At 40.5% G+C, this 21142-nt stretch overlaps 1 protein-coding gene across 1 annotated transcript in view; it reads right to left on the bottom strand.

The window, feature by feature from the left end:
• The window catches only part of glb1 (galactosidase, beta 1), a 71260-nt gene extending 51256 nt beyond the window's left edge, over positions 1–20004 (bottom strand). The window contains exons 1-7 of the mRNA XM_073024243.1: positions 19845–20004; positions 17307–17473; positions 16096–16246; positions 15948–16008; positions 11997–12091; positions 2355–2535; positions 645–703 (exon numbers count right to left, since the gene is read on the bottom strand). Of these exons, the coding sequence (XP_072880344.1) occupies positions 645–703; positions 2355–2535; positions 11997–12091; positions 15948–16008; positions 16096–16246; positions 17307–17473; positions 19845–19898 (768 nt within the window). The 5' untranslated portion in view covers positions 19899–20004. The remainder of the gene's footprint in view (positions 1–644; positions 704–2354; positions 2536–11996; positions 12092–15947; positions 16009–16095; positions 16247–17306; positions 17474–19844) is intronic.
• Positions 20005–21142: the final 1138 nt, after the last annotated feature.

The following is a 21142-nucleotide window of genomic DNA, read 5'->3' as shown; positions in this document are numbered from 1 at the left end:
ATAATTGGCATGGGTATTACTGTTTCTGTTATTACACTTTATTCAGGGTTTATGTGGTGGCCATGGAGAGGTAGCACCTCTGATGGGGCATGTCATCTCAAATCTGAGGCAGTAGCTGTTTGCATGCGACAACAGCCACACCCCGGTAACCAAGCTTTCACAGGCAGCCTATACCCCCACAGCGATATGGACATGCCTGTCCTAGCATGTGAAGTCAGCTCCAGCAGACTGGACAGATGAGATCTACCATGAGATCCAACAGCTAGAAAGGAAGTACTGCCCTACTCCATGGAGAGTGAAGGGCATGACAAGACACAGAAGACATCATTGTCATCCACTGCAACCAACAAAGACCCCCCATTTGTGCCACTTGTTCATACCACTGGACCCACTCTTCTGAGGTCGAGAGAGTGCAATTGCCCCAGTGTACCAGAGCAAGGCTTTTCCACTTTAAAAACTCCCCCCCACAGGTCTTCTGTCATCGTTGGACACATAACCACACTTTATTCACTGAAAGATAAAGGTTGGCTGCCTCTGTAATTGTTGGACTTCAGTAAATTAAAACAAAGAAAGGTGCTATACCACCTGTCTGTCCTGGAGAAACATATGACTTGCTGAAGGCATGTTCAATAGTTATAGCTTACCAGTGGCCCTTGGGGTTCGACAGATCTTTGAGCACTGAAATGTTCAGTCACGTTTTCACCTGTTGGGAAAACAAGTATTGCACAAAGTGAGGCTGAAAAGACACAAGCTCATCGTTCGGCAGCTGCGTGGTGTGCTAATGGGCACTTTGGTTATGAGCCCTGTAACCAAACTGCCACTAAATGACATGTTTTCCTCTCCTACTGCCGAGCTCACAAAGCAAAATCCATCTTCCAGGACGGAGGTTGATCTGGAAGGGTGGGCTTTGCCGAGAATGCATCGAAGAACTGGCTGCTGCCTTAAGATTGAGGAGTGGCTACTAGCCATTAAAATTACTAATCAGGGCTTGTAAGGAGGGTGCAAATATTCAGCTACTGAATGGACACACATCATTAAGGTTTTGGTAGTTCACCTGGACTCGTGAGGATTGAGATGGAGAGACAAGCGTAGCAGAGGGATCTTGGGGATTGACATGACAATGATCAAATGGGAGATCATGTGACTAGGGAGTTCTGTACCAATTTGGGTAGTCCTGCAGGAGAGAGTTACATTAATAGGATTTAAATTAATAGAGCCCAAACCCCAAATGGAGTTATTAAAATTTTGCATCCTGGTATGTTTGACAATATGGATTAATCTGGTCAGTCATATTTAAAACATAGTGTTTTAGGGTACCAAGCATGGAAAGTGAGACCAACGCGGAAATTATGTAAGATGTGCAACTGTGACACCAGCTCGAAGAGTGACAGCAAATGACCTGCAAATGGACATTATGGCAATTCACCCGGGAAACGTCTATTTACAGTCAAATAGTTCTTAAATTAAGAGCACTACAAAAGAAAATTTCTGGGCTTTGATGTATGATGACTATACAGTACATAGCTCAATATTTTGAAACTATAATCATGACTTCCAACAATTATATCACATTCAAAAATGCATATTGAATTTGCCTGCTCTACCAGATCACCCATATAAACTGTTAGTATTACTTCAGCAAATGACAACAATTAGTTGTAAAGGAAGTGTTTCTACAGTACCAGACAGGTTCCTGCCCAAAGCAGACAATGTGGCTGATCTTATATCATGGAATGAAGCCATTTGGCCTATTGTGTTCATGCCAGTTCCACGGAAGCAATCCCATCAGATCCATTTCTTCTTTCCTTCTTTTCCTGTGCTTTGCAGCAATTTATTCTCTCTCTCTCTTATGCTCATTATCCCTTTGGCTCTTTTTGCCATTAACCTACACTGGAAACAATTTGCACTAGCCCATTGTTGCGATGTGCGATAAAACTGCAACATCCAAAGAAAACCAATGCTTTGTAGTGCCTCTGCTGACGAAATGGGCAAGTTGGTGGGACCTCCTTCAAATCAGACATTCGATCCTCCCCTCCCATGAAGTCTACTTTAACTTGGTGCAAATGTTATTTCTGAGACCCATGAGCAGATCAGGGATAGTACTGGCTCTCTCTCTTCCAAACATTGCTAGATCAGTTATAAACTTTCCTTTTTCTGTAACTACAGTATGCTGTTAGAAGGACTTCATGGATTGCAAAGTCTTTTGTAATATCCCAACAGGAATGTGAGAGATAGAATATCATGAAACAAAGTTAAATCCAGACAGAACATGGGAACAATGGAGTTCACCATGGAAACCTTTGCCTTAACACTCGAAAGATTTCAGTTCTTCTGAAATAAATCCTTAAAAGTACCTGGACCAAAATCTACGGTTGCATACATTCCTTGCAAAGTGCCACACTTCACAAATTCTCTGGCTGTGCCATCCGTTGTAAACAAAATGATCTCATTTCCCAGATACTTCCGAAAGAGCTTTAATAGATGTCGTAAGTAATCGTAGTCGCATGCAAAGTAGCTGCCATATTCATTCTCCACCTAAAACATCAAAAGAATTTGTGCTTATAATTTCATTGCCATGCAGAAAATCCATCCTTTGCACAATACTGTTGACATTTTTTTTTTAATTCATTCATGAGACTTGAAAGTTGGTGGCAAGCCCAGCATTCTTTGTTCACTCTTAATTGCCCTCAGGAATCTGGTAGGCTGCCATCTTGTTGAACAGCCACAATCTCTGTTGAAAGTACTCCCTAGTGTTATTTCAGGACTCTGTCCCAATGACAATGAAGAAAGTACAATATACTTGGGGGATTTTATAAGATGCAGAGCTGGGCTGAGAAGTAGCAGATGGAGTTCAAACTGGAAAAGCGTGAAGTATAAGACATTGTAAGGTCAGATACATTCTAGAAGGCAGAAAATAAGATTAATAGAAAATTCCTAGCTGTGTGGAGGAATAGAAGGATCTTCCAGTCAAAGTACAAAAATCGTTCCAAGTACCATGCAAGTTGATAGGGTGGTTAAGAAGGCAAACGGCGTGATGGCCTGTTGCCATTAGGAAGGTGATACAGGAGCCTCAGGACTCTCACAACTAGGTTCAGGAACAGTTATTACACCTCAACGATCAGATTCTTGAACCAAAGGGGATAACATGACTCAAATTGAAAACACAAAGTACACTGCAGATGCTGTGGTCAAATCAACACGTACAAACAAGCTGGAAGAACTCAGCAGGTCAGGCAGCATCCGTTGAAATGAGCAGTCAACGTTTCGGGCCAAGACCCTTCGTCAGGACTGAAGAGGGAGGGAGAAGGGGCCCTATAATGGTGGGGGGAGGGTAGAAGGTGCCAGGTGAAAAAACAATCAGAGGAAAGATCACGGGGTGGGGGAGGGGAAGCAGGGAGGGGATAGGCCGGAGAGGTGAAGAAGGAATGCAAGGGAAAAGCACTATGGGTAGTAGAAGAAGGCAGAATCATGAGAGAGGTGATAGGCAGCTAGAAAAGGAGGCAGAGTGAAAGTGTGATGGGGGAAGGGAGAGGGAGGGAATTACCGGAAGTCGGAGAATTAGATGTTCATACCAAGGGGCTGGAGACAACCCAGACGGTTTCAACACCTCATATACCGTCTGGGTAGTCTCCAGCCCCTTGGTATGAACATCGACTTCCGGTAATTCCCTCCCTCTCCCTTCCACCATCCCACTTCCACTCTGCCTCCTCTTCTAGCTACCTATCACCTCTCTCATGATTCTGCCTTCTTCTACTACCCATAGTGCTTTTCCCTTACATTCCTTCTTCACCTCTCCAGCCAATCCCCTCCCTGCTTCCCCTCCCCCACCCCTTACCTTTCCTCGGATTGGTTTTTCACCCGGCACCTTCCACCCTCCCCCCACCTTCTTTATAGGGCTCCTACCCCCTCCTTCTTCAGTCCTGACTAAGGGTATCGGCCCAAAACGTTGACTGCTCATTTCAACGGATGCTGCCCATCCTGCTGAGTTCATGACTCAAAATGACTTGCCCCATTATTGAAATGTTCCTACAACCTATGGACTCACTTTCAAGGACTCATCATGTCACTTTCTCGATATTTATTGTTGATTTATTTATTATTATTTCTTCTTTCTGTACTTACACAGTTTGTTGTCTTTTGCACATTGGTTGAATGCCCAAGTTGGTTAGTATTTCATTATGGACTTATTGAGCATGGCCACAAGAAAATGAGCCTCAGTACTATATATGGTGAAATATATGTACTTCAATAAAAAATTTACTTTGAACTTTAATTAATCAGGGAATTGAGTTCAAGAGCCATAAGGTAACATTGAAGCTCCTTAAAACTATTTGTATATATGCTGTCTTCTTATTACTTCCATCAGAGAGAAGGTAGAGGAACCTGAAGACACACACTCAATGTTTTAGAAGCAGCTCTTCCCACCACAATCAAAATTCTGAATGGGTGAATGTGTGTGTGTGTGTGTGTGTGTGTGTGTGTGTGTGTGTGTGTATATATGTATATGTATATATATATGTGTGTGTGTGTATATATATATATAAAAACGGAGAGTGGGAAGTACCTGGAATGACAGCTGGGGATGGTGGAATAGGCTAACAGATTAGGAAATTTAAGAGACTCTAAGATAGGCTTGCAGATGAAAAAAAAATGCAGGCCCTGTAGGAGGGAAGGATTTGATTGACTGTCGAGTAAGTTAAAAGGTCAGCACAACATCATGAGCCAAATGACACATACAGTGCTATACTGTTCTATGTCCTACATTTCCAATCACAAAAGGCAAATCACAGAACTGGAGATGCTGGAAATTTGAAATAAAAACTGAAAAGGCCAAAAATATCAGCAAGCAAGGCAGCATCTGCTGAAAGAAAGCCTGTTAATATTTCATGTCTGTCAGATTTCATCAATTCCAGACCTGAAAAAGGAGTCATTTCTCTTTGAATGGATGTTGCCCGATCTGCAGAATGTTCCCAGCGTTTACATTGTTTTTAATTCAATTTTCCAGTCAGAATGGAGTACAGTTTAGAGAGGATCTTATTCTTCAATGCAAGGTCAAAGGTAACTACCCCCAATATGTTGTTTCTGTGGTATCTAGATAGCAGGTCAAGTTCTTTGAAAGGTCTCAACCTGAAATGCTGACTCTAATACACTGCCCACTCACACAGCCTCACCTGCTGGATATTTCCAGCATTCACAATTTCTGTTATTGTCACTTGGCTGAATTCTGTTCTGGGTCAACAATCACCTCAACTGTAATTGTGTCGAAGGATGATCTCCAAACGCCCCCTGCTGGATATCATTATTTGACATGAACGCTATTTGACATTCGTCAGCCTTCATGGTGACCAGGTCGTATACAAGAACTGTTATTTATGCCTGCCCTTTTGGGGAACACAAGCACCCATGATTAGTAAAAGACTGCTTATTAAGGCAATAGCAATCTCATAATATTTAACTGAGACCTCATCCTACCATCACAAGATCCACAGTTAACTAAATTAATATTTGACAAAACTATTTGTGGGAAGTTAAGATGCAGATAAGATTGGGGGGGGGAACAGTGCTTGAGACAGATAAGACCAGAAGACTGGCAATGGGGAGGGGCAAATGTGCAAACAAAACCACTTTACCAAGGTCAAATTGTAAATGATGATTGCTCAAGCATGTGATCTGTGAAATTACAAAGGAAGCATGACTGCGCCTTGAAATGCTTAGGAGTTGTGAAGATTTGGCATGGTATCTGAAACTTTGACAAACATCTACAGATGTGTGGTGGAGAGTATATAGACCGGCTGCATCACAACCTCGTATTGAAACACTAATGCCCTTGAAAGGAAAATCCTACAAAAAATAGTAGATATGGCCCAGCCCATTATGAGTAAAGCCTTTCCCACCATTGAGCACATCTACATGAAACACTGTCACAGGAAAGCATCGTACATCATCAGGTACCTCCACTACCCAGGGCATGCTCTCCTCTTGCTGCTGCCGGGAAGAGAGTACAAGAGCCTTCGGACTCACACACCAGGTTCAGGAACATTTATTACCCCTCAACCATCAGGTTCTTGAGCCAAAGGGAATAATTTCACATAACTTCACTTGCCCCATCATTGAAATGTTTGCACAAACTATGGACTCACTTTCAAGGACTCTTCATATCATGTTCTCGCTACTTATTATTTATTTATTATTATTAATTTTTGTATTTGCACAGTTTGTTCTCTTATGCACACTGGTTGAATGCCCAAAATGATGCGGTCTTTATGGTTTTGATTCTATTGTGAATTTATTAAGTATGTCCACAAGAAAATGAATTTCAGGGTTGTATATCACATATATGTACTTCGATAATAAATTTATTTTGAACTTTAAATCAACATGGCAGCTGGAAAATGGTCATTTCATAACCCTGAAAAAAAGTGTACAGTAAGACCATGTTGCTGACATTTTTAAAGATGTATGTTAAGAACAATTGCTGACTTAGAATTTGGAAAAACTTAAGACAACTGGGAAGCATCAGGAAAGTCCGCCGAGTGTGGAAGGTACACATGCCTTATAAAAGAAAATATGCTGTATTGAAAAAAAAGTTAATCTGGAGCTCTCTATATTAAAAACATAGATCTCGACTAACGCAGACTAAAGGGGCTACACAGATTTGACACCACTCACCCATGCGGAATGTAGGTGAAATAACAATGCAGATTTAAAATCTTTTACATAAAAAGCAAGAAAAATATCAAAGTCTGTATCAGAACAAACAGGATTAATTGTTAATGATTGTTATAAGACATAAAAATGGGGAAAAAATGAATCCCTTACATATGACACAGACAAAAGGTGTTGAACTGGGCAGAATTTATGGGAGAGTAATGAATACGAAATGATGAGAGCAGAAAGTCACACAAAATATGAATCTAAAACTTCTGAGGGACTTGAGGCTGAGAGGCATATAGTGATCAAGGTAAACAGGTTTATTGCATGAGCATCTTTTTCACCAGGTGGTTAAGAACAGTGAAACAGTGGGCAATGTCAGTTTTATTTGACATAAAAAGTTTGACTTGGGAAAACCTTGGAAATCATGACCATAACTAGCAGTGTTTTACTTTTATCTTCTTTTCCCCATGTGTCTTGGCTCTTAAGGGGTCACTCTGTCCTACATCACTTCTTTTCCTAACATTAGATTTACTACCTCCTGAAAACACTGCTTCTCTGCATATCCATTCCAACAAATTGCTAGTCCTTCTCAATTAAGTCTCCCTATCACATTTCCCCTATACAGCCTATTAGCTTCAGCTCCGAAACATTGCCTACTTCCAGCCCATCGCACCTACTGCTGACTAGACTTTCAGATTTAACCTCTTCAACATTCACTTCTCTTTCGATCATAGGCTCCACCTCAGATCCCACTCATCTGAAGTTCCTAGACAACTCTGATCCCACTTGACCCAACTCCTGACAACTCCACATTCTCAAAGCAATTGGCATCTGCAATGCCTGGTTTCTGTTGCTTCGTCCCGCTTGGAGCTTGCAGTCTTCCAGTTGATACCCAATGGATTATCTTGTTTCATTCAAATAACATAAAGCTTCCTCTTGTGGACTCTCCAAGCCTTTTCTCTATTCGTATATCTTTCTCCCTCACTCCCTCTTCTCTTTGGTTTTAAATTAATCATCACCATTTGTAATTTTATTTATTTCTAAATAACTAACAGTGGGAAATCAGCACATTAGCACTGCACAAGTTCAGTTTCCATTCAATTAGTTCTTCATAACACAATGCTAAGAGATCATATCAACAGCATCAATTTTCCTCAGAATACAATGCATTCTGGTTATTTGCACTGTAGGTAACAAATTATTAACTCACCAACTAACTCATCTTCAGAACATGGGAGAAATCTAAAGGAAATACATGTGGTCACAGGGAGAACATAAACTTCTGCCTCAGCTTATCATACATACATCCATGAAATCTTTGTGCCTTGTAGTTTACTGCTTTGCAACTATTGCGTAGAGTTGACCCTGAAACTCATATTCCGAGTCCTCTTAACTCGTTCAACTAAAGGAACTAAGTATTAGTCAAAAAGGAATACAAATTGGTGACCTTGCAAGTTGATCAATCTCAGCAACCAGAGTATTGAAAAAGGTGGTTTTAAATTATGGTCCTCATTTTCCAAAGTCCTATAGCGTCTGGAATTGTCCCAGTGGATCTGAAGCAGCAATTCTGACCTCATTTATTAAGAAAGGAAGGAGAGGGAAAACAGAATCACCAGTTTGTTAGCCTGATATTAGTAGTAATGAACATCCTGGAATGTGTACACCTTGTCAAGAATAATAGAAATACACAGAGCCAACATTGGCTTATGAAAACAGCATCACATTTACTGGCAGAATAATAGTCCAGTTGCTCTCTCACAGTTCCAATGCCCCGGGCTCAATCCTGACCTCAAGCCCTATCCACGTGGAATTGCATGTTCTTCATGTGACCATGTGGATTTTCATTAGGTCACACAAGCTTCTGATAAGGTCCCAGAAACCTTGATTAATAAGATTAGAGCATGTGTAATTGGGGTGTGATGTGTACTGATGGACTTAGAACTGGTTCTCAAAAGGAAAACAAAGAAACTTTTTGGTTAATAGGCAGAGTTCAGTACTTAGGCTCCAGTTTTTCACAGTGCCTATAAAAAGAATTCAGCCCCCCTTGGAAGTTTTCATGATTTATTGTTTTACTATGTTGAATCACTGTGGATTTAATGTGGCTTTTTTGACACTGATCAACAGGAAAAGAGTCTTTCATGTCAAGTGAAAATAGATCTACACAAAGTGATTTAAATTAATTACAAATATAAAACAAAAAATAATCGATTGCACAAGTATTCACTCCCCTCCTTTAATATGACACACCAAATCATCACTGGTGCAGACAATTGGTTTTAGAAGTCACATAATTAGTTAAATGGAGATCACCCATGTGCAGTCAAGGTGTTTAAATTGACTGTAGTAAAAGTATACCTACATCTGGAAGGTCCAACTGCTGGTGAGTCAGTATCCTGGCAAAAACTACACCATGAAGACAAAAGAACACTCCAAGCAACTCCGCAAAAAAGTTATCAAAAAGCACAAGTCAAGAGATGGATACAAGTCACTGAATATTCTTCAGCGTACAGTTAAGTTAATCGTCAAGAAACGGAAAGAACATGGCACAACTGTAAATCAAGTTAGAGCAGGCCGTCCTCAAAAACTGAGTGACCATGCAAGAAGGGACTAGTCAGGGAGGCCACCAAGAGACGTACGGTAACCCTAGAGGACTTACAAGCTCCAGTGGCTGAGATGGGAGATACTGTGCATACAACAACTGTTGCCTGGGTACTTCACCAGTTGCAGCTTTATGGGAGAGTAGCAAAGAGAAAGCGACTGTTGGAAAAAATCTCATGAACTCTCGGCTAGAGTTTGCCAGAAGGCATGTAGACGATTCGGAAGTCAGCTGGAAGAAGGTTCTATGGTCTGAAGAAGCTAAAATTGAGCTTTTTGACCATCAGACTAAATGCAATGTTTGGCATAAGCCAAACACAGCACATAATCAAAAACACACCATCACTACCATGAAGCATGGTGATGGCTGCATCATGCTGTGGGAATGTTTCACTGCTGCGGGACCTGAAAGGCTTGTGAAGGTAGAGGGTAAAATGAATACAGCAAAATTCAGGGAAATCCTGGAGGAAAACCTGATGCAGTCTGCAAGAGAAATGTGACTTGGGAAAATATTTGTTTTCCAGCAAGACAATAACCTCAAGCATAAAGCCAAAGCCACACAGGAATGGCTTAAAAACAACAAAATTGATGTCCTGATGTGCCAAGTCAGAGTCCAGACATCAATCCAATTGGGAATTTGTGGCTGGACTTAAAGGGCTGTTCACTCAGAATCCCCAAGCAATCCAACAAAACTTGAGCAGTTTTGTAAAGAAAAGTGGGGAACATGTGCAGTGTCTAGATGTGCAAAGCTGATAGAGACCTATCCATGCAGACTCAATGGCTGTATTTGCTGCCAAAGGTGCATCTACAAAATACTTTTGCAATCAATTATTCTGTATTTTATATTTGTAACTAGTTTAGTTCACCTCGTACAGGTCTATTTTCACTTCGGCACAAAGGAATCTTTTTCTGTTGATAGATGTCAAAAAAGCCAAATTAAATCCACCATGATTCAATGTTGTAATGCAATAAAAGACATAAAGTCCCAACTATGGTGGGGGGGGGTGAATACTTTTTATAGGCGCTGTATATCAACAACCTGGTTGAGAGAACAACATGACTTATCTCCAGGTTGATGACAATACTGAAGGGAACTATGTGTTTGGAAGTGGATGTAAAGATGCTTCAAGGAGATACCAACAAGACAGGGTGAGAATATGGAAGATGAAACACAATATGGAAAAGCAAAGCACATAACAGAAAAGGGAATTTGTTAAGCGGCATAAGATTGGATAGTGCTGATTGTCGAAAGGACTTTGGTATGGTTCTATTCAGATTGTTTTTACACAAGGATAGACTAAGACTGAAATGAGTTGAAATTTTCTTTACTATAAAGATGTTAAACTTTTGGAATTCTCTTTCCCAGAAGACTGTGAAGAGGCATTTTTTGTATTCATTCATAACACAAATCCATAAACATCTGGATAATGATAAAGTCAAGGAACACCACAATGTAGAAGTGAGATAGAACCTTAATGAATGACAGAGCAGGCATGGACTGGATGACCTTCCTCCGTGCCTAATGTCCTTTTGTTTTTAGCATAATGTTAATTATTTCTAGAGAATGTGACATATGGAATTCATCAGTATGACATTACTCGAGTTAGAGTCTGTTAATTTAAGATTTATCTCTGATGTTCCACATTTCTTGGCTGCCTACCATTCCAATGTACGCTCTTGGTCAATAACATTCAAAGTTAAACTCCCTTGGATTCAACTCCTATTTTGGCATCATATTCCCTATCACTACAGCCTTTTCTAATCCTAAATTCCTCCATTTCCTGCTGCCCGATGAAGGCAAAGGAATAGTCACCATTTCAGATCAAGAATCAGCATCAAGACCAAGAGCGCATAATTTCAAACCAAGATGTCAATCATCCCTTTGTCTTCACAGACCCAATGCGGTCTTCCAACAATTTATTTTTGGCTTCACTTTCTGGTATCAGCAGTCCCTTGTGTCTGCTGTGAACTTATAATTGTACATGTACCAGTAGGTGTAACCAACAAACTGCAATTTCAGTTTCTAACTCTGGAAGTCATTCTAACCATTTCCTCTTTAAAGGATCCTCTTGAAACCCACCATCTGGAAAAAGATTTGGGTCATGTGCTAATATACCTTACAGTGCTGTGTCAGATATGAAGCACTGACAGATCTAGTTGCCATAGAAAGGATGTGTTTGAGCTAGAAAGGATGCAGAGAAGCTTTGCAATGATGTCGCTTGGACTGGAGGCTTGACTTGTAAGCTAGGACTGTTGCTTCGGAGTGAAGGAGGCTGAAGGATGACCTTATAGATATGAGGGGTATAGACAGAGTAGATGGTCATAGTTGTGTTCCATCGGTACATTGTCTGAAACTAAGAAACATAGGTTTTGGGTGCAAGGGAAGCGATTTAAAGAAGATTTGAGCAACAAGTTTTTCACAATGAGGGTGGTGGGTACATAGAATAAGCTGCCAGAGAAGATCGCAGAGGCAGGTACACTTATAATGCTTAAAGAAGAGATTAGGACAGGCAAATGGATAGGAAAGGTTTTAAGGAGGTGTAGCCCAAAAGCAGCAAAGAGGTTTAGCTTAACTAGGCACCTTGGTTGGTTGGATGAGTTGGGCCAAAGGGCCTGTTTCCATGGCAGATACTGTATCTCGATGACTGTTGAATCAAAGATAATTCAATAAACAGAATTACCCTCACCACTTTAACTAGTCTAATCAGTTCCATCATGACTTTTAATTTTAAAAAAGCACTCCATACCTGTACAGTAATGATTGGTCCATTATTCTGATACAGAAATTTTTTCACCTTGGGCAAGAGCACACTCATCCATTTGTCAACATACTTGAGATAATCTAAAAAGAGAGTAATGGAATTAATTGTTCAATGACCTCTGCTCCCATGACGCCATACACAGTTGCATAGCCCCCTGAAATTATTGCATCCACATTCAAAATATTAACAATTTTTTGCCCAGTTAAGGGCTAATAGTCTTGGTGGCCTAAAACAGATTCCAACCAATCATCTCCACAAAGCTAGATTTTAATCTAGGTTTATATACATGCAGTTGCCACTTCACTCAGTATCTCCTGTACATAATAAAGTGGCAACTGGGAGTACTTTCATTGTCTTCTGCTGCTGAGGCCCATCCATTTCAGGTTCAATGTATTGTGTGTTCAGAAATGCTCTTCTGCACACCATTGTTATAACACGAGGTTATTTGAGTTACCATCACCTTCCTGTCAACATGAACCAGTCTGGCCATTCTCCTCTGACCTCTCTCATAAGGGGTGATTAATTTAGTCAACTAGAAAAAGGAAAATTATGTAAAGCTTTGGAAGTTGGGATCAAACAAAGCTCCTCAGGAGTATAAAGAAGCCATGTATGTTCTATGGATACATAAGCATTTGGAAACCCATGGCCTAATTAGGGAGAGCCAGCATGGTTTTTGTGAGGGGCAGGTTGTGTCTTATCAACTTAATTGAGTTTTTTGAAAAGATGGCAAGATATTGATGAAGGTAGGGCTGTGGATGTCAACTGCTTGGATTTTAGTAAGGCATTTGACGAAGTCCCTCATGGGAAGCTAATCCAGAAGATTAAGATACATGAGGTCCATGGCGATTTGGCTGTTTGGATTCAGCACTGGCTTGCAAATAAAAGACAAAGGGTAGTGGTTGAAGGAAATTATTCAAGCTGAGGATAGTTGTTGAAGGGGCTTACTCAAGCTGGGGGTCTGTAATTAGTGGTGTTCAGCAGGGATCTGTGCTGGGACGTCTGCTGTTTGTGATGTATGTAAATGAACTGGATGAAATTGTAGATGGGTGGGTTAGCAACTTTGCAAATGACAAGAAGATTGGTGGAGTTGTGGATAGTATAGAAGACTGGCAAAGAATAGAGCACAATATAGATCAGTTGCAGAGGAATGACAAATGGAGTTTAACCCAGATAAATGTGAGGTGTTGCACCTTGGTAGGCAAATACAAGGACAAGATCCTCTAAGTGCTGCTGTGCAGAGAGATCTTGGGATCCAAGTTCATAGCTCCTTGAAAGTACTACACAGGTCATTATGGTGGTAAGGCAGCTCATGGAATGCTTGCTTTTATTAGTCAAGGCTTTGAGTTCAAAAGTCAAGGTTATGTTGCAACTTTACAAAACTCTGGTTATGTCACATCTGGAGAATTGCATACAGTTCTCATTGCCCCACTATTAAGGCTTTAGAGAAGGTGCAGAAGAGGTTTATCAGGATGCTGCCTGGTTTAGAGGTCATGTGCTATCATGAGAGGCTGGATCAACTTAGAGTGTTTTCTCTGGAGCTGCAGAAGCTGAGGGGAGATCTGATAAAGATTTATAAGATTATGAGAGGCATAGATATTGTAGACACTAAGCATCTGTTTACCAGGGTTGAAATGTCAATACCACAGGGCATGCACTGGTCAGGTGGGGGGGGGGGCGAAGTTGCTTCAAAGGGGATGTAAGGGTGGTGTATGCCTGGTATGTGCTGCCTGGTATGGAGCTAGAGATAAATACATTTGAGGCTTTTAATAGATGTTTAAACAGGCACATGAATGTGAATAAGATGATGGGATATGGATATTGTGTAGGCAGGAGGAATTAGCATTTGGGTGTTTTTGATTTGCTTTTTAGCTGGTTTGGCACAACATTGTGGGCTGAAGGGCCTGTTCCTGTGCTGTACTGTTCTATGTCCACTGTGTATGAAAATTCCAGGAGATCAGCAGTTTCTCAGCTACACAAACCACCCTGTTTGACAGCAACAATCATTTAATGGTCAAAGTCACTAGATCACCTTTCCTCTGCATTCCGATGCTAGGTCTGAAAAACAACTGAACCTCCTGACCATGCCTGCATGCTTCTATACCTTCAGTCACTGTCATGATTGGCTGATTAGATATCTGCATAAACAAGCAGGTGTACAGGTGTACCTAATAAAGTAGCCACTATGTATTTTTCTTGGTCCTTAGAAAAATATCTCTAAGCTGTCATTCATAACCTAACTCAGCTTCTTACTTAACTGCATATCATCTCCTTCTAGATCATGAACATATCTTTGCCTGCCTATTTGTTCAAATCTACCCTCTGTGCATCATTCAGGTGCTTCTACATCATAGATTATGGCATGTACCGAATGATAGTTTACTTGTATAATCTCGAGTTCATCTAGACAAAGAGCAAAGGAAAAGCAGCTTTGGTTGCACTAAGGCACTTTAAATTGCAAGGAATGGACAGTTCTCAGTGAGGGCATTGTAAGATGTGATGTGTCAACTACATGACTATATATATGCTTATTCTGATTGGGCTTTTAATTAACCTTGATAATAAGTCTTCTGCTTTTTTAATGGCTAGTTCATCTGTGAGCAAACAATGACTGTCATTCCTCAAACTGATGTGGTTGGAACTCTTGCCGATTACATATTTTGGCAGTTAGACTGTGCCTGGTATCCTTTAAGGTTTGAGGCCTTAAAAGAGGGAACAAGAAAATCTTGGCCCAAAATGTGCTACCATATCCTGAAACGTTCACAAAGCTGAGTATAACTCTGTAGTAACATGAGATTCAATCTGGTGGAACAGATGTTAAATTCAAGGTCAGGCTTCCTCAAACACTGCTGTTACCAGTTAAACCTGCACAATAATTCTCATAATTATTTTTTTGTCATTAAATTGTCAGATCACTTCCCAACCTCCAATACTGGAAAAGCAAAAATTTCCCCCAATTTGTTACTGATAAGTCTTTAACATGAGAAAATCTGCAGATGTTGGAAATCTAAAGCAACACACACAAAATGTTGGAGGGTCTCAACCTAAAACGTCGACTCCAGTCTTGATGGAGGTTCTCAGCCTGAAATATCCCTTCTTCTATTTCTGGATTGTTGCCAGAATTCACCCTGCTTCTGCTCATTTACACTCAAACCATCCTTCCTGCTCCTTGATTCATGAGCTGAAAAGCCTGTTTCCATGGTACAGGTGCCACCCCCCCACCCCCTATTTTTCAAACGTTCGCTTTACAACAGCTCGCTGTTACGAAAGACTTACATTAGTACCTGATTTCGCTAACCAAAGAGGATTTTCGCTTTTATGAAAAAAAGACGCCCGCTATTACACGTGTTTACCCCGAGAAAGACTACCGTGACCGTGAAGCCTTATGCGGGCAGTCATGGGTGCATACGTGTACGTGCATAGGCTTGCACAAGCTGAGTTTTTTTCTCCAAATCAATTTCAGCACGCCGACTTCACACTTTCGATAAGTGAAACTACTCCATACATAAAATATTTCTACTTTATATAGGCTGAATATTTATCATATCATTCCTGCTTTTACTGTATGTTCATGTTATTTTAGATTTTATGTGTTATTTGATATGATTTGGTAGGTTATTTTTTGGTCTGAGAACAGTCAAAAAATTTTCCCATATAAATTAATGGTAATTGCTTCTTCGCTTTATGACATTTCAGCTTACAAGCGGTTTCTTAGGAACGCTCTACCTTTGGATAGCGGGGGAAACCTGTATATTACTCTATAAAAATAATATGATCAATGTCAAAAGCTAATGATAAGCCAAAGTGATAATTTACCTTTGTCACAATAACACTTCTGCCATTCATGATTTCAATAAAAGCTGCTTTGAGAGCATCAAGGGAGTACTACCCACCTTGACGAAGATGAAAGGTATTGAATGTCAACCACAGCTACCTTACCTGGATCTGAAGATCGGAGAACAATTGATTCTTTCTGCAGTAGCCAGGCAGGCAAACCACCCTAGAAAAGTGAAAAAAACCACTATGTTTAGTAAACTGCTTTACACATTTAAATGGTGATTTCAAAATTGAAAGTAACTGCACTTACCATGTCCCATTCTGCACAAATAAAGGGACCAGCTCGTAAGATGACCAACAAGCCAACATCATCGGCCAACTTTAAAAAGGCTTCTAAATCTCGGTCTCCAGTGAAGTCATATTTTCCTGGTGCAATTTCATGGTAATTCCATGGCACATAGCTACATAACAGAATTTTTTTTAAAGTCATTCTAACATCTGCACGCTCACACCTGCAGTAAATTAATTCAACTGATGTTAATTTATGAACTATACACATAACCTTCTACAATCTAAATGTTTTTTGGTCTCTGTGTAGCAACAGAAGTTAACAGCATAAGGTCCCAAATAAGGCATCAGCCCTGAGATTGCTCAGATTTTAACCCCATATGAATTATGTTACTATGAAGCCAAACAGAGGAATAAGTGGATATAAAGTGTTAAAAAAAAATAAACATTGACAGATGACAACGGGAAGGAAATACCCTTTCTGCTTGAACTGAATTAAAAGACAAAATGCAATCTTTACAACAATAACTGGTCTTACCATTTGATGTTAAATTTAAGACACCCCCTTTGACCCTCAACAGTTTTTATCAATGCATCATAAAAAGCATAGCAGCTTGGTACGGCAGTTGCTCTGCCCGTGACAAGAAACTAGAGAACTGTGGACACAGCTCAGCATATCACAGAAACCCAGCTTCCCCTCCATGTGCTCAGCATACTCCTCTCGGTGCCTTGGTAAAGCAGCCAACATAATCAAAGATCCTACACACCCCAGATATTCTCTCTTCTCCCCCTCCATTTGGGCAGGAGATACAAAAGCCAGAAGACATGTACCATCAGGCTCAAGGACAGCTTCTATTCTGCTGTTATAAGACTAGTGAATGACTCCCAGTATGATAACATGGACTCCTGACCTCACAATCTACCTCCTTGTGACCTTGCAGCTCTACCTGTACTGCACGTACTCTGTATTGTAACATTTTACTCAGCATTCTGTTATTGTTGATCTTGCACTACCTGAATGTGCTATTGTAATGAATAATCTGTATAAACAGTATACAAGTTTTTCACTGTACCTTGGTACATGTGAAAATAATAAACCAATTTGCCCTGCCTAAAAGATCAGTGGTCAGAGGCAAGAGATAGGAAGCAGTAATTGAGAATGAACAGCAAAGATATAATAATTCCAACATCTACAGAAGATCAAATATGTTAAAAAAATGTTTTCTTCCTCACGTTTGAACTGCATTCAATCCTGCCATGTACATTTTCATCAGGCGGTCCTTCCAGTAGAATCGAGGTACGCGAGAATAGTGCAGGCTTCCCGAAATATAACGGAAATGTTTACCATCCTTCAGGAAACAGTCTTTGTCATAGTCAATCTGAAATGTTCTTGATGAACTCTGCAATCAATAAAGACAAGATGAATCCTCTAGGGCCTACTTTTCAAGATCATATTATTTACAGTGTAATGTTACTAAAATGTTACTTTTTAGTAACATAAAATGGATTAATATTAGATGGTCTAATTTGTCCATGATGACCAAGTTACCTAAGTAGTCTCATTTACCTGCACTTGACCCATTTCATTCTAAACCGTTCCTATCCATGGATCCGTCTAAGTGTCCTTTAAATGTCAGAAATGTACCCACCCCTACCACTTTCTTTGGAAGCTTGTTTCATATGCCCATCACCCTCTGAGTAAAAAATTTAATGGTCCCCTTTAAATGTTTAAAAGGGTGGTGAATCTGTGGAATTCATTGCCACAGACAGACATAGGGGCCAAGTCATTGGGTATATTTAAGGCAGAGATTGATAGATTCATGATTTGTCAGGGCATGAAGGAACACGGGGAGAAGGCAGGAGATCAGGGCTGAGAAGGAAAATGGATCTGCCATGATGAAATGCTGGAGCAGACTCAATGGGCCAAATGACCTAGTTCTGCTCCTATATCCTATGGTATGTTTAAAGCAGAAGTTGATAGGTTCTTGATTAGCAAGGATGTTAAAGATTACAGAGAGAAGGCAGGAGAATGGGGTTGAGAGAGATAATAAATCAGCCATGATAGAATAGTGGGGCAAACTCAGTAGGCCAAGTGGCCTAATTCTGCTCCTACTCTCCCCTTTCCCCAAAATTTATCCTGAAGTAAAATAAAGTTTAAATAATTGTCCCCCATCATGGACATTCATGTAGCTTAAAGTTCATAGCCAGAAATCACATGTGCTCAATAGGCTGGCTCCCAGACCAAGGCTAAAGCTATAAAAGCAGCCACACAATAATCTAATGAAGCACAAGCTTCAAAGTAGACAAAGCATTCCAGCCCAGGGATAGAAAGCCTTACACTAGGGGACAATTTTAAAATCCACTTCATGGAAAGGGACACCAACTTAGTTTTTTTTTTATTAAGACAGATGACATGACTGTTGGGGTCCACTGATGCTGTGCTGCCAGTATTTTGTTCTTTTTTGTTTCAGGCAACAAAGGAATAGAAATGAGCAAAAGCAGCCATTGAAATATCTGACATCAATAGAGAAATCACTGGAAACAGCAACACCTGTGATTTTTTAAAAATCACATTTCTAAACAGTGAATTGTCTTTAGAACTAGAGGTGATCAGAAGATGAGTTGTTACTAAACAATATTCAGAACCATACTTGCAAACCACACACAAGTATTCAGAAAAATGACCACTGTAACAACATTTGATCTCCACAATTCAGAGGAATGCAAAATGTAACTTTTGAATGGTGTACACTACATTAGAAATAGAAGGAGGTGACATTAAAATTGTTGAGGCAGGCGAAATGGCAAGGACTAGATAGGTGAAAATGCTAAAGCATTGCTCAATAGAAGAAATGAAGCAGACACTAACAGCAAGCAGCACCAACTGCTGAAACAGAAAATATGAGTGAGGCTCACATACTGATGGAGAAAAGGGGAACACGCTGCTGCAACAGAAAATTCAGTGATTTTCGATAAAAGGTATTTCAGCACCTTATTCATCTCTCAGCAATGCTTATTTAATGTTGTCCTATTTCCCAAAGGGTATCGGCCTGAAACGCCTGTTTAATACCCTTCACGGTTGCTACCTAAGCTGCTGAGTTCCTGCAGCATTTTGTGTGTCTCTCAAGATTTCCAGCATCTGCAGAATCCCGTGTATCATTCATTTACATTGCCAGTTGTCCCTTTACCAACTTGTCACCTTGTATGATCATTCAATTTATTCATGTCCTCCATCCCATCACTGATCGTCCTTTTTTTCTGGATAGCAAAGTCTGTTTATCTCAAAACTTCAGGACTCAGAAATGCAAACCCTCTAATTCCTTCCACGTTCGCTGCCTTACCAGCGGATAAAGCATTTTCTGCTCTTACTCAAGACAAACATGATGCCTATCGCAGACAGTGGGAGAGGCAATTTGCAAACAAGGGAAGCTGGTGCCCGGTTTAGTGTCTATTAACATAACTCAGATGACTTGCTTCCTGATTCAGTTATGGAAAATGCGTACTAATGCAGTGAGGAAAGTTGCTGGGAATCTCCAGGGATAGAGACAAAAAAAAGATTTTGCTACATGATTCGGAGGGTGACAGACCTTGCTGTCCGAGGCAGAAATAGACAATGTAATATATTACTTCTTGCAGGGAGAGAGATGCAATTTGCTTTCCGAAAGAGTATGAAAGATACGTATTCCTCTCGCTGGTCTGAAGATATCTCACTGTCTGTCTGATTCGGCCAGATCATCGACTTTCGTGCAGAATGCAAAAAGAAATACTTACTGGTGAATACAAACAGAAACTAATAGCCATCAAAAGTCCCACGCTCGAACTCATGTTCCTGCTTCTTTCTTTAATCAGCTGATCGCTAATAGCAATCGTCGTCACATGACTTGGCAACCCTGCGGCGATTCGCTATGTCTGAACTTGCACAGACTGGTAGAGGAAGTGACGGCCGGATCGTTCGGAGATCCTGTCTTTGCATCTTGGAGGGTTTCTCGGTTTGATGTCTCCGATCGTCATTCCCCTCTACGCATTTTACGATCTATTCCATTGCCCCCCATCCCCCACCTTCGGTTAAAGAGGAAGATCTAAGTGGCGCTGAAAATCTACTTCCCTTTCCATTATCAAATGGAATCATTTGCAAATTGTCGTCAGTTAAATGTTTATATGCTATTTTATGTCTAATTTAAACCATTTTCCTACCCACAATGAAAAGATCCATTTGAATTAGCAACGTCAGGAGCTGGTGACACTAGTTGGGAAGTTCCTATGAATAGGCACTCACTGCTAAACATATCACGGATGCCACCAACATCTGTGAATAGATCCCATGATCTGCCTGAGTAGCATACAAGCAAAGCTTTTCAATGTATCTTGCCATAGGTGACAATAACAAACTGAATGCCAACCTCTTGGCTTATTATTGCAATAGGCAACTGGGCATTTCATTGGCAGCCCCACAGTTTGTCTCCTCCTTGCCTATGTGCCAATGCTGATATGGTCCATTTCAATAAAAATGGTTTCTGGCACCTCCTGACTTGCGATAGACAGGTGATGCAGCATCAATGCAATTACATTGTCATAGAATAGAACACATGAAGAATTATATAGAGATAAAAGAGCCTGCAGATGATGGAATCCGGAGCAACAAGCCAAATGCTAGAAGAACTCCATGGGTTAGCCCGTGGGAGATAGCAGTCTCCCCTCTATCTTTCAGTCCAGATAAAGCTGATAGATACATTAGCTGCTCACTTCTCTCTACAGATGCTGCCTGATCTACTAAGTTTCATGGAATAGTACAGTACAGCCAGAAACAGGTAGTTGGAGCTCTGTCAGATTTGATGGGGATTGTGAGTCTTTTTCAAGTCCAGCCGCAAATTCTCAATTGGATTGCGGTCTCAGTGCTGACTTGGCCATTCCAGGACATTAACTTTTTAAGCCATTCCTGTGTAGCTTTGGCTTTATGCTTGAGTTCATTGCCTTGCTGGAAAAGAAATCTTCTCCCAAGTCACAGTTCTCTTGTAGACTGCATCAGGCTTTCCTCCAGGATTTCCCTGTACTGTATTCTGCTGCATTCA

This window comes from Hemitrygon akajei, chromosome 20 (assembly GCF_048418815.1).
Source record: "Hemitrygon akajei chromosome 20, sHemAka1.3, whole genome shotgun sequence".
Taxonomy (NCBI): Eukaryota; Metazoa; Chordata; class Chondrichthyes; order Myliobatiformes; family Dasyatidae; genus Hemitrygon; species Hemitrygon akajei.
Note: the sequence above shows the minus strand (reverse complement) of the source record. Positions and strands in the feature narration are given on the sequence as shown.